At 52.6% G+C, this 13,941-nt stretch overlaps 3 protein-coding genes across 3 annotated transcripts; 1 reads left to right on the forward strand and 2 right to left on the reverse strand.

Moving 5' to 3' along the window:
• Positions 1-293: 293 nt before the first annotated feature.
• Positions 294-2,802, reverse strand: GCG54_00003988 (uncharacterized protein; the record flags this gene model as incomplete). Its single annotated transcript, XM_045404044.1, has 9 exons — positions 294-429; positions 504-836; positions 894-1,026; positions 1,080-1,272; positions 1,329-1,456; positions 1,523-1,921; positions 1,984-2,076; positions 2,155-2,280; positions 2,340-2,802. The coding sequence occupies 9 exons, from the start codon at positions 2,800-2,802 to the stop codon at positions 294-296; spliced, it is 2,004 nt and encodes a 667-aa protein (XP_045257244.1).
• Positions 2,803-4,973: 2,171 nt separating this feature from the next.
• GCG54_00003989 (uncharacterized protein) lies at positions 4,974-8,775 on the forward strand (the record flags this gene model as incomplete). The annotated part of the gene is made up of 7 exons (XM_045404045.1): positions 4,974-5,405; positions 5,455-5,740; positions 5,834-6,949; positions 7,002-7,221; positions 7,291-7,547; positions 7,608-8,317; positions 8,380-8,775. 7 exons carry the CDS (start codon positions 4,974-4,976, stop codon positions 8,773-8,775), a joined length of 3,417 nt encoding a protein of 1,138 aa, XP_045257245.1.
• A 541-nt stretch (positions 8,776-9,316) lies between these two features.
• On the reverse strand, positions 9,317-10,739 carry GCG54_00003990 (Malic acid transport protein; the record flags this gene model as incomplete). The annotated part of the gene is made up of 3 exons (XM_045404046.1): positions 9,317-10,406; positions 10,488-10,659; positions 10,715-10,739. The coding sequence occupies 3 exons, from the start codon at positions 10,737-10,739 to the stop codon at positions 9,317-9,319; spliced, it is 1,287 nt and encodes a 428-aa protein (XP_045257246.1).
• Between the last annotated feature and the right edge of the window lie 3,202 nt (positions 10,740-13,941).

Genomic DNA, 13,941 nt, shown 5'->3' on the forward strand with positions numbered 1-13,941 from the left:
CCGCAGGTGTCGTTGTGTTTCGAGGCATGGCTGGCGGATATCCTACCGTACTAAAGAGGGCTATGGGCTGCCCGCGCGGATGGCTATGGCTAGCCGATCACAGGGGCTGACGCCGGCAGCGGCTAATCATTTTAGAACTTCTTTCTGTCTAATCATATCACTGAAGCTGACTCCGGATAGATAAATTTCGGGGGAATTTTCAGGTTAGCAAATCTATCACTCTTTGCCCGGCGGGCCACCGAGTACTACATATCCTTTCTTAGCAGAAAGGCATCCCCCTAGTATTTCCTCACTTATTTGCCGCCTTTCTTTCCCAGCTCTGCAATAGCGTCGCCCACCGCCTTCACGGAGTTGTCTACGGTGGGATCCCTTTGCTTGACCTCAGCTCCAATTGCGGGCATGGAAAACTGGAGAGAGCCCTTCTTTGGCCTGCAATTGTGAAGTGGGCAAAGATTAGCCGGCTTTTCTGGAATTGGGTAAATGAAATCAAGAGATTTGCTTACGCTATGTACTGCGCCGTCATCAGTAGATCGCCTTGACGGTTGAACATCGGATCTTTCAGGTTGAACTCGCCGGCAGCTGGATGGGTGAACTTCCCAGTTGCAACCAGGGAATCATTGATGGCCTTGTAGATTGACTCCTTCTTGTTGAGCATGCCCTCGACATTGTTCTTCAAGGTGTCGACGAACGATATTGCGGAAGTGCCATCATTGTTGCCAGTCTCGCGGATATCTTCAAATGAGAAAACATGCTGGTTCTCAAACTTAGTCGTAATGCCTTTATCCTGCGTCGATTCAAGCACAATGTCGACCTGCCAGTAAACGACATATGTTATTCTGTGCACAGTTCGTCAGATCGCCGTTCAGACTTCGGGGCTGGGCCTATTCACTTACTTTCCATCGTAAACCAGGTTTGCTTGTATCAATCGCGTGTATTCGCCACCGTAGGTTACTTTCGCCTCACTGTAACCTTGGATCCGGATTCGGCCTTGACCAGGTATAGGGACAATATCGACAGCACTGAAACCTGAACAAAATATCAGCTCCGTTCTGAGCGAGGTCCTCCATTCAGAAGCCTACTTGTGTTTCGGCCGGAGAAGTGATCTTGCCAAGAAATGGGACTCGTCCAATCGTCCGCCTCCTTCTTCTCCCCAGTATCGCAGTTCTGAGACCAAGACCAAGACACCCCATCCGCGTGCGAGATTCCGAGGTATCCTCTGCTCCGAGCTTCCTCATAGAAGAGACGGCCAGTAGTTTGGTTCAAGTTTGCGTCCTGAGAAGATGATTAGCTTTGCAGCTCCTGATGAGGCCGATGCGAGTTCTCCAAACCTTCTGGTTCTCTCGAAAGTTGTAGTAAGAGTCAGTGTACTGGGTATGCTGTGGGTTCTTTCCCAAGAATGACGCGTACTTCCAGTGAAACCGTCGTTGGCCTGCCGGACCATCACGAAGGAGCTCCACTACCATACAACAAACGTTGTGGTCAGGTCATGTGCTGCAAGCGGGGGAAGTTGACTGTCACATACTGCTAGAAGCGACAATTTGCATGTCATCGTTGTACTGGTGAAGCATCGGGAGAACAAACTTATCCAGGAACAAGGCTCTCCTGATGACCGCGCTGCCGTCGACGCGCCTCTCCTTGTCACGATCGATTGTGGTGAAGTTGCCACTCCACGCCAGGAGCCGTTCTCCCGATACGAGGCGGTTTTCAGTCATGTTACAGTATGTTAGGCAGTTTCTCGCAGCGTCTCCGGTCCAGCCAAGAATCGGCTGGTCGGTAGCACTTGCTTTGTATGGGTACGTCTGCATCTCAACCCACGTGGGCATGAGAATGTCCGCCACCTTATAGCTCTTGGCCTTATCTTTGTCAATAGATAGGCCATAACCCAGGGTTGTGTGTCCCGAGCTTTTGTTCTCCGTCAACCCTGCAAAATGTCAGTCAACTTTCCCACCTTTCACGCAGGGATTGGTAGATTGTGATACTAACACTGTTGAAGTAAGACGGAGAATGTGGTAACCTGCGCCGGCGTCATTGAGCCGAGGGATATCTCTGACGCAGGGAGAGAACTTATGTCGGCCGCTGTATTCCGTGGCGGTTAGACACACATATAATGTACATACGAGGTGCTGGTAGTCGGAGTGGGCGATCCGAACGTACTAGCTAGGTCTAGGAACAGGCGTTGAATGGAGAAATCTCCAGCCTGATCGCCGAACCTTTTGATGGTCATTTCGGCCTTCTCGAGCTCCTCTTGATACTTCTTCTTCGCCTCGGATTTGACGTCACCTGCAAGCCATCTTGTCAATCACGCGTGTTTATGAATGGGAGCCTACAAAGTCGCTCACTGTCTCCAAGCTTGGTGTTAAGACGAAGAACCTCCGCGTGTATGTCATTGAGCGCTGTGAAAGGGGTCAGCAGATTGACGCTCCCTGGCTGGGTGCGATTAGACATGTTTCGCTCACCAATGTCCACCTTGAATGCGATATAGTAACCAGTGATGTTGATTTCCTCACTACCCTTGGTCTTGGTGTTCCAAAGGAAGGCTTTGCTGTCCGTGGAGAATGTCAAGCGGAAGAGGACCGTTCCCCTGCCGGTACCGTCGGCAATGACCTGTATGTTAGGCGCCTCGATCGTGGCTTCAATGCGGGCAACGATTCCATATTCATTGCCGTCGATCGAAATTTTTGCGATGTTGTCTCCTTCAACATCCCACATAGCTTTAAGCGCCTCGTTGATGCTGTCCTGGGACATGGCCAGAAGCAGATCATATTGCCCGGTGCTGCTGGTGGTGATGCGAGAGTTCTCCATGATTACGAAATATGGATTGGTTGAAATTGCAATGAGATGTGATATTGATTTGAATTCAAGTCAGTGTCGTGATGAACAGAGCTTTCGATTTCTTCAAGTTTACCGCCAACTCCAGACTACTTATATTCATTGATTTCACAAGACCCTTTTCGTAACCTATTACAGAGCACCACTGTAGAAAATCGAGAGCCAGCATGTGATCCTTTCTGGACACGGGTGGGAACACGAAACTAGGGCTCCTGCATTTTGCTCCTACACTGAGAAACCTGGAGATGAGCACATCAATTCTCGTCATCTTTCAGTCTCATAAGCCTCATAACCGCATGCAGAGATACTGATTCATCCTTTTGGGCCGAGTGCTTCCGTCTTCACTAGCTAATGGGCTCGCGATTCTCACCTTTCACAGAAGAGAGACCATGCGAGTTACGTAGGACGAGCCGGACGATAGTCCAGGCCGGATACACTTCCTGATCATGGAATGTGGCTGGCTGATGACTGAAGCCAAACTCTATCACACGACACATCTCTTAAGTATAAGCGACGCAACTCAGAGGTTACTCCTGAAAGCATTCTTGCTGAGTGCAGTCACCTGATGAGACACATTTTGGATCATTACTCTTTCTCATGCGCGAGCTAGTACACAGAGAATCCTGATATTACTGTGTGGCTTTTCAAGGCAAATGCTCTGAATAGCCTCCTCCAACATCTTGGCCAGGTTGTTTCAGCTGGCCATATGATCCTTCTCCGCCTAGGATTCAGATGCATTCACCGGTACGACAACATGTTACATGTTGGTGGCTCTGAAGCTAAGGGAATAGAGAGACAGCCGATCGATGGGGATTGATCTAGCATTTAAACTTGACTACCACTTTCCGAAAACACCCAAAATGGCACGATGGGCACAAGGGAAAGGGCCTCCTGGTCGACCAACATAGCGGGGTTGGTCGTGGATGAGGTGGCAACTTGATGGTGTCAAATTGGGTAACAGGCTGGCCGTAGACGCCAAGATGTTATGTATGCGCCAACATTAAACGTTTTGGGATCCAAACCGTTGGAAGTTGCCACCGTTGCTTCTTGGTGCACACCCTGTGTATGAGCAGGGATCGGCATTAATGTCTCGGTAAATATTCCAGACCAGGCGTAGCCGTGGCTGCCAAGGGCCGAAAATATTAATGTCCAATGGCATTCGAATTCGAGGCTATGTCTCATCTTTACTTAGCGGAAGCGGAGTAGATCGGGGCATAAGAGTCCTCGTGGCTAGCTGAGCCAGATCAAAGCGTAACGCTCTTCCGGTATCTGCATAGGATCTAGTTAGGATGGGGGCCCAGACGCCCCAGATATCATTTAACGAATCTGATTGCAAGTGGGCTGATGATGGCGCGGTGGCTAGTCGCGGAGCATGTCGTGAAGTGTTGCGATGTCTCAACTTTGTGATATCGAAAGCTTCAATTTGAATAGATATTACTATCGAGGTCGTCACAAGATCACCGGTGACATGGGCTACTCCTCAATCCAAAAACGCCAGCGGTATATCACATTTGCTAAAACGCCCTGTCTGACTCGACTCGTATTGTAACGAACACGCGACGCTGAGATAGAAGTAACTAGGCCAAATGAAAGAAGAAGACGGTATAGATGACGGATCGTTTTCAGCATTTTCTGCATGCTTGTTATGCCGCTTTCTGGAAGGCTTTTTGCTCCATTTTTGGATTCGATCCATTGGCGCGGCAGTCCGTGGCTACAACACAAATCAAAATAGCCCCACGCTTCATCCTATAAGTTATTTTGGACTCTTTTTCTGACTCAGTACGCGAAGCCTTGCTGTGAGGATTTGTGAGTCGTGCATCATTGATGCGTAGATCTGTCTGCATGCTTCATTCCATTTTCGTTTGCGGTGTTTGCTAGTATTGACCTGTCACCCCAGTCCTCTCCTGGACGCTTCACAGCGATGCTAAACAAGATAATCCCTGGAGTGGCCTGAAACCGTCTCTTCGGGGGCGTCATCTACATGGACAACAAATGTGTACTGAGCGCACAGAGCATTATAAAAAGCTGGAATGCAGGACCAGCGAAGACATCATCGACATACGTTCGACCCCAAAGTTTACTTATCCCCAAGCACAACTACACCACAATTCACTCAGAACTTTATCTGTCAAATCAAATTTACCATGTCATCTCAAGCCTTCATCACTTCTGACGCAGAGTTGATGTGGAACGTCCTTCCCGCTGTTGCACTCCCTTCGCAATCCAAGTTTCTCACGGCCCGGGATAGGAATGGAAAGCCCATGCTCGTTGGTATTGGATCCGACTCAGTGCTTCGAGTCGGCCAAGAAAATCCCCATGACGGACTTCGTCAGCTTGTTGACCTTGGCACGAAGCTGGGCATTCCGTCGGACGCCGTTGTCGACGGGTTTGATCTTTTCCAGTCCAGCGACGACATCATATACCTGAGCGTGGCATATCACACTCAAACCGAAGCGAATCTTCTAGCAGCAAGACCGTTCAATCCGAGAGACATAGATTTGACTGATGAACAGGCGAGCTTGCAATCTTATCGAAGCTTGCGGCTGGACAATACCATCGCCAAAGATGTCCTATTGGTATGTATGGCTTGATCCGCGTGTTTTGCTCTAGCTTACCGTTCATTAGGGCAACTTTTCCAGACCTGGAGAATTCCCTCCAATCATTCTCAGTTATACAGATGACACATCACTCCGACATGCCAACGTCAAGCACTTCGAAGTTGTCAATGACCAGGTCACCAACATGGGAGATCTGAGTTTACCGGTGAACGCTTCTGCTATTGTGGGCATGAAAGTAGGGAAGATCAAACGCCACACTGGTCTGTTTATTCTGTATGAGCAAAACGATGCTCGCAAGTTGATGTTTTCATCCTGGACGACGCAATTCGATAGCCCCATATTGTGTCCACTAGGTAAGCTGCCTTTGGGTTCCGGGTGGTTACACTGTCGACCAAGACAAGGAACATTCACACTCTTTGAAGCGCAAAAAGTTTAATTGATCATAGGTGCGAGCTGCTTGGCAACAATCCACAATAGCAACGGAGATACAGACCTCGTTGTCGGCGGTGACGGGATATGGCATTTCAGTTCCCAAGACATGTTGTCGAGAGACGCCGTTGGAGACTGGTTGTGGAAAGGAGAGGAGTTCAAGGGTATCAAAAACTTGCATGTTGCACTGACAGGCAAACAGGCGAGCATCTGGGCAACGACAGAGGACGGAGGCGTCTCGTACGTGGAACTCGACATTTCTGCATTGGATGGGAAAAAGCATCCGGCCAAAGCTACCGGAGTCCCGCTACTACTTAGTGGTCAAGGTGGCAGCATCGCAGGCTTTGTCGGCAAAACGGGAATCAACGCCGTGTTTGTTTCTGACCAACTCAGTCAAATGTCGTACTTTGAGCAGGCAATCGATACCAAAATATGGAAGCGAACGCCTTTCTGGTTCCCCAGCCTCGAGAAAACGCTACAGATCCACTGCTATATGACCAGGCTCGTGGTACACGGTATTTCAGGCGCTGTGCTCCCCAAGTGCTGGATCGGACTCAAGAGTACCGGCATGGTCAGCGTTGCTGTCAACGGACTGCCTGTGACGCTTGGCAACACCCCGACTGCCCTCCAGACTGACGAAGAGGGTAGCATCAACATCATCAATCCAACTAACGACATGTCTTCCTACAGCTTTGAGGTTGTCGATGTTTGGGATGCTGAGCACAAAGTTCAGCTCTACCTCGAGCAGCCCTCGAAGATCGATCCCATGTCCAAATTGGAACGCATCTTGAGTGGTCTCACGGTCGAACAACTATCGACAGCCACGACTGCCGACGGAGACTCCGTTTTTGAGAATAAGAACAAAAGCGATCTGGAAAACGCTGTTACGGCGCTCAAGCAGCTGGACCGAGCCAAAGTTGAAATCGAGAAACCCGGAGAAACCGCATCCTACCAGCCGGCAACAACGCTTACAGAGACAGCCATTCTTGCGAACCCCAATATCTCGCCTGATTCAATTGCGGTTGGCACGCACGTCGGCGCTCTTGGAAAGATTAAGGTCGTATTATGGGATGTGTGGCACTATGTTGTCTCCGCGTGGCACAAAGTCAAGTCATGGGCGATTGAGACGTACAGTAAGCTTATTCCGATGACCCCCTGCAAACATCATGAGCAACGTTTTGACAGTACAATCAGATAATATTAAGACATTTGTCATTACGATTGGTCAAGAGGCGTACAGATTCGTGCTTGAGACGGCGACGCAGATAGCCAAGGCTGCAAGCTTCATCTACACGAAGTACTTGAAGGCCCCCTTTGAGCGGTTTGTCGAGTGGGTTTCAAACTTCTTTTCTTGGAAAGATATCTTGGAGGTGAAGGATAACATTCAAGACTTCATGAATGCCGCGTAAGTCGTAGCGATTGGAAAGTGAAATGACGTTAGTGGTTGCGAATGCTAACTCTACACGTGCAACAGCCTCGATTATGGCTCCTCAAACCTCGAGTGGGCCACCGACAAAGTCGCGGCTAAGTTTGATGGCTGGAACGATGCTATAAAAAGCCGCGTTGTGTCCAGTAAAGTACCCGACAGAGTACTCAACAGGGTTGCGGGACCAAAAGAGCAGGATAACGTTGATCCGACATACAAGGACAGAATGAGGCAGTCTGATGTCAAACAGAACTGGACGAAATATCAACTCACGCACGGAGGCGCGCTTCGTGGTGCCACAATAGGTAATCTTTGCCATTTCCAAAAATGAATCGGAGATAGATGTCTGACTCATCTTCCAACAGAAAAGGCAGCTGGCGATACCGTTTCCCAGGAGTACCAAGCAACCTGGAACAGTGTCGTAAAACCGATGCTGGATTCGCTTTCGGCCACCGTCGGCCAAGTCATGCGCGATATCTCGCTCCTGTTCAAGGTCAACAGCAAGATTTCCGCGGCTGAAATCCTCAAGAAGCTAGGCGCGGATGTGTTGATGGGAATTCTCAACACGGTCAAATCGCTTGTGGTCGGGGTGCTTCAGCGGCTGGCCAGTGTGGTCGATGATTTCAAGCAGCTGATCCACAAAAAGATTAAGATCCCAATATTCGGTGATCTTTGGGTTCTTGCTAACAAAGTATTGAATCGCAATGTCGAGGCCCCGACGTTCACTGTCATCGATTTCGTCTCCTTCGTCCTAGCCATTCCTCTCACGCTGACTTGCAAGCTGTTCACGGGCGGACGGAAACCGCCCGCACCGCCCAAACTCAATATCAAGACCTTGAACGCAATTTTTGACGAGTCGGCACCAGAGACGGACAAGGCTTCCTACAACGGCTTCGCCGCCATGCTGGAAACGGGTGCGTCCTCAACGCTGGCCCTCATCGGCATTGCTAGCACCGCGGGACTCGGAGGCGCCTTGGCGTCCTTGTTCGACTTTCAACTTTTGTTTGGACTCATTCGAGTTGCTGCTTGCCTGCCGACGAAGAAAGATCTCCCTTTATGGGAAGTTCGGTGCGCGGTAGGTTCTTCCACCTCAACAATCTTGCCGCTGCCACGGAACTGCTGACTGACCGGTTTCAGGTTTCCGCCATCGACGCTATCAACGTGTTCGTTCTTGCTATTTCTCGCAAAGTTGACAAGGACGGCCAGGGAGAAAAGATATTAGCGACCATAGAAGGAGCCACGGCGTTGGTCAACATCGTTTTGAACATTGCGATTGACACCGCCGAGCTTACCGAGGATTGGGCAGGCAAGAACGAGGAGCGGACAGGATACCAAATACTCATTGCAATTCTCGGCGGGGTTTCTACAATTGGGAAAACCGTGGCCACTGTCAGTCCTGATCCTGATTCCAAACTGGGGGGTCTCGTAACCAAGCAAGTGGCTGGTAAGGCAGCCGGTTTCTTTAACGTGGTGAACACATACAGCAACATTTCCAAGGGCAAGTACACGGCCATTTTGAATTCAGGTAGCTGAAAGGATTTTCATTGTATTTATCAGAACATTTCTGTTTGCACAGATGCATCTTTACTTCTATGGTCACTAAATGAAGTGACAAAGGATAAATATTGAGTTACAGTCTTGTAATGATTAAGCTTAAGGTGATTGCGCTAGTATAGCAATCTGATCTTTGACGTACAATATCGTCTCGCTGCAGTTCTTGTCCATCTACTTCGAGAGGGACATGAAGTAAGAAACAGCATACATGATTGCCAGGCGGATCGTCTACTTTCTGTCACCAGGTGGAATACGTAATTTCCAGCCCAATGGACAGACTTTTTGAACAGGAACTTCAAGATAGAAAGATCTCATTCAACAGCGTGATAATCTGCTACTCGCAGATGTTTCCCTAAAGCGATCTCTTTCGATTCTATCTATCGAAATATACAAATGCCTCTTTCAGGCAGGGTATCCGGTCTAAGTCTAAGTCATTACCAGGACGGCGGCTCTATCCTGTCTACCGTTCCAATTACCGTTACGAGCTCCCAAGAAAACAAAATTCGATAACAAACGCATCTCAGTCGCTGTCTTCGTCACGACCAGGCCAGACAAGCTTCCTCCGCACCACGGCCCTCGCGCAGCAGAACCCGACAAAGAGCCACACCGCCACTAACAAAATCGTAAACACCGTCGCCAGCCACAGCAACCCCTCGCTCCCGAACGCCTCGCCGATGCGGATGGTGGCGACTGTAAATCCCACGTTGGGGAACACGAAACTCCACCAACTCAGATGGAACGAGTGGTCCGGCATGCCGAAGACGGTCGACAGGCACGCGGACGAGAAGAACCAGAACGACAGACCCCACAGGAAGACGGCGGTGAAGAGCGCGACGGCGCGGATGGCGAAGGCGACGGTGCCCGGGTTCTCCATCTCGGTGAGGTAGGCGGCGGAGCGCAGGGATGCCGGGACGAGGGAGCCCTCGGAGGCGATCAGGCGCGGGACGTCGGCGGCCATGGAGACGAGGGCGGCGGCGGTGAAGCTCGGCGGCCCGACGGCGATGAACATGCCCGGCCGCTGGACGGGGAGGCCGACGGTCATGAGGCGGGAGAGGTAGGTGGCGTACATGAAGGCTGAGACGAGGAAGCCGAGGCCCTGGGCGGCGAGGCCGGCGCCGAGCATGGCGGCGGCGTGGGCGGGGGGCTGGGAGCGGCACATGAAGCCGGCGAGGGTGCCGGTCAGCATGACGGGGAAGATGGGCAGGATCCAGGCGGGGGTCATGCTGTCGAGGGAGAGGCGGCGGCGGCCGGTGAAGAGGAGGTGGTACATGCCGACGGAGGCGAAGAAGGTGACGACGAGGTAGAGCCAGAAACATACGCGGAGGGTGGTGAGGAGCCAGGGCCCGCATTTGGGGACGGCGTAGTGCTGGATGTTGGAGAGGGCGGCGGCGAGGGAGAGGAAGAAGGTGGGGATGAAGAGGGACTCGGAGGGGTGGGTGATTGCCTTTGCGGGGGCCTTGCGGAAGAAAGAGAAGCGGAGGCAGAGGACGAGAGTGATGAGGAAGATGAGGAGGATGTCGAGGAGGAAGACGACGAGGCCGATGGTGTCGAGGCCGGTGAAGCGGTGGGGCGTCTCGGCGAGGAGGAGGGCGATGCCGCCGGTTGACATGCTGCGAGTGGGGGTTAGCTCGGGGTCGTCGGGGCCGATGGGGTCGGAGCCGGCACCGGGGTGGGGGAGGGGGAGGTCTCACGTTAGTGTGTACCATGCAAAGGTGAAGTGGTGGATGCGCTCGCGGAGTGACACTTTCTCGAGGATGGTGTTTGTGCGGGAGCGGGTGCGCGAGATGGTCGCCATGAGGGCGTTTTGGGGCGGCGCATCCGAGTTGCCTTGGGCCACTGACCTGGTTGAGGTCTTGGACATGTCTGGGGGATGTTAGTGGGATTCAACTTCGAATGAGGAGAAATTGATGGCACTTACTTGCTTCTTCATCTACGACAGCCATGGTGAGTGACGGAACACATTGAATGTGTGAATTTTGTGAAGTTGTAATGGAAGCTGATGAAGCTGGAGTGGTGGTTTTGAGAAAAGTGGTGAGGTGAGGTTATCGACGTCACCGCGCTTGCACCAGTTTCGGGATGGGCCCTGTATTTGATGTGGGTTGGGACGGATGAGTCAGCTGCTGTGCTGTGGCGCCAAGGTGGGGGTCACGCCAGAGGGCAGGTAATGTTTGGGTGACGAGAAAGGGGGCTCGTATGATTCTGTGCTATTTATCGAGGATACGACGTGGTCTGGGCTGGGGCTGTGGACGAGTATTTGTAGGTTGGGTTTTCTTTTGGGCTCCTCATGGTCCATGGAAATAGACGGGAATTTGGGCGAGGAAAAAGTTAGATCGGCAGGCCATGGCTCGGTAGGCCCGATTGATCCCGGGCCGGAACGGTGTGGCGTCGACCTCGGCGCCGAGTGGTCGGACGGGACCTCGCTTGGAGTGGTAGTTTTGACGGATGTTGAATCTGACAGGATGAATTTGCAGTATAAATATCATCTTCATGAATGATGACGGGTTGCGATGGTGATGACACTAAACACTGATGGCAGTCAAAACATGGCATTGCGTCATCCAAAGCTGTAATAGATGCGGTTTCTAATTGAGCGTGCGCCCACATGCGATTCCCATCACATGAATTGCGACAGTCTAAAAACAGCGCCGACGATGCGACGACGACTTGCTGCCAGTGTTGCTTAAAATTTGGGGACGACCCGGCACTTGTTCGCGCCATGCCCAAGGTACGATAAAGTACCGGGCGTGCAGGACCCCTTTTTTTGCTGGACCCTAGTTTTGTTCCATGGCGGCGACGGGATCTTTGACGGGGACGCAAGAATCCTTCCCGGGTGTCATGTGAGGTCTCTTTTGTTTCTTGGGATGGAACTTTCCAGGTGTCGGGTTACAGGCGCAGGCAGACCAGAGACAACGCGGCCTACCCTCCACCCCAGCACCTCACACCGATCGTGACACTGAAACACGGCTTGGCTTGTGGTGCTTGAGGGAGGCAGCAGGCTTGGGTGCGAATTCCTGCGTAGTGTCCGAGATGGTGGCTGCGGATGATTGCGTCCTCTGGTGTCCGCCTTCGGCGAGCGGATTGGGAATGGGAATTCGGAGCTGGGAACGGGGAAAGCCTAGGAAGTGACAAGATGCGAGGAGCATTGGCCACATTCAAGGTCCAGGTCCCAGGATCCATTGTCTGTCTGTCTGTCTGCCGGCAGTGTTCGGTCGGCTCCCCGCTCCGAGTCAGTGGGCAGAGGGTGGTCCGGTGAGGCCTGACTAATCAGTAGACAGTGGCCAGAGGCTGCTGGAGTGGTCGCAGATGCAGTTTCAATGTTGATACAGAGTAAAGAGGAGGACGATCCATCAAGACGTGGCTGGAGATGCAGGTAGCCGTGGCGGCGGCAGGTTTGTTTTGTGCGGTGCGGAGTGAGGGCGAGGGGCCGTTGTCTTGGTGGTGGCCGTGATCGCGTGGGCTGCAAGGTGGTTGGCCCTGGTCGCAACGTGGGTGGAAGACAATGCGACGTGTTCTGGCGATCACGGGGCTGTTGGGGGAGGTGTTCGTCGGGAAGGGGATGTTGGTGGTTCATGCTGTGGGATGTAAGCGGACGGCCGGTCACTCGTTCTAATTTGCGTTGTTTTCTCTCTGGTGATAGGGGCGGCATATCACGGAGGAGACAACATGGTCTCCTGTTGGTAATGTTTGTCAACTGTGTTAAGGTCTAGACTGGCTATAGAAGGTGCTTAATGCTTGATTGCTTGTTGGCGAGAGCTTCATGTCGTTTGCTTGCTGCATGTCAAAGTGTTGTTGGTGATGAATGTGACGGGTTGAATCTCCTGCTTCCCCAAGTGGAGAGCTTCCTGGTTCAGTAAATGTTGCCGCAAGTAGCGTCGATGTGTCTGCCTCGCTAAAATAGCTGGAAGCAACATGGAGGTACATTGCCAGAGGAAGCGGCTCGTTAGTGCGGAGGGAGGGAGCACTGGCCCTGCGCAGGTGCAGCAGCTGCCACTGCACCAGAGGAGAAAGTGGAAGTCGCGGACGGGGAGTGGGGCGATTGGGGAAAGGAAAGAGCAGCGCACCTGAGAGAGGTGCACCAGACAAGGCTGCCAAGAACGCGTAAAGGTGGAAGGTGCTGTTCGTCACCACTTACCTTACTGGCAACTGCTCCTGCTCCTGCTCCTGCTGCTCTGGGCGGGCTGCTTAAGCTTAGCGCGCGCCGTCAGGGCAGGCAGCCGAGAGAGTGAGGTGGACCTACATACCTAGGTACCTTGCGGGCGTGGTGGGCACGAGGTCCCTCCCTCTCCATGTACCCTTGCTGCAAAACACGGGTGCAGGATACATGGTCATCCCAAGCTCTGTCTTATGTAAGGTGGTCTCCTTGAGGGAGCTGACCTCACTGCTGCTCCGTGTGGCCAGCCCTTCCCAGCAAAGGTGAGGCCCAGGCTGCCCTCTGCTGCATCATCACTCGCACTGCCTGTGCCTGCGCTGCACACTGCACACTGCATTGCACCTCTCCTCTGTCCCGCCTGCGCCTGTGTGTGTCGTTGTCTGTGGTTGTGCTGCTGCTCCATGCGTGTGTGTGTCCTCACCACAGTATTCCCGTCCCGCTGCCTGCCTTACGTCCATCTTCCCCCGTCCACGCCCACGCCTGGCAGGCAAGGTATTTGACCAAAAGAACACCCGACCTCCAACATCACCTTTTCTTTTTTTCCCTCGTCTCCTTCTTTTCGTTGTATCCCCCACCGCCGCCCATTGCCTGCCCCATTTCGAGGCAGAGGGGAAACTGCATTGACCACAGTTCATCTTTCCGCCGGTGACTGCATTTCCAATTGACCACCACAGGATTGTCAGCATCTCGTCCAGTCCCGTCCTGCCGGCCATCGTCGACGTGCTGCTCCGGATCAACGAACGCCCCGCGACCGACGACACCCCCGACTGACGTCCAGCTCTTTCCACTAGTTGGTGTGGAAGCGGGAGCTGGATACATCCTGCCTTGCTGCACCTGTGCGACCACAAGGTAGCTGCCACCACCGCTGCCGCCGTCTGCCATTGCCCCTCCGCTCGGCCCTCCCCCGTCATCTTCCTTGCCGCCGTCGTCTTCGTCGTCGTCCGCCGTCCTCCTCAACATCGACCGTAGACGGCATCACTGCACAATTACACACA

Source organism: Colletotrichum gloeosporioides, assembly GCF_011800055.1.
Source record: "Colletotrichum gloeosporioides strain Lc1 chromosome Unknown consensus_103, whole genome shotgun sequence".
Taxonomy (NCBI): domain Eukaryota; kingdom Fungi; phylum Ascomycota; class Sordariomycetes; order Glomerellales; family Glomerellaceae; genus Colletotrichum; species Colletotrichum gloeosporioides.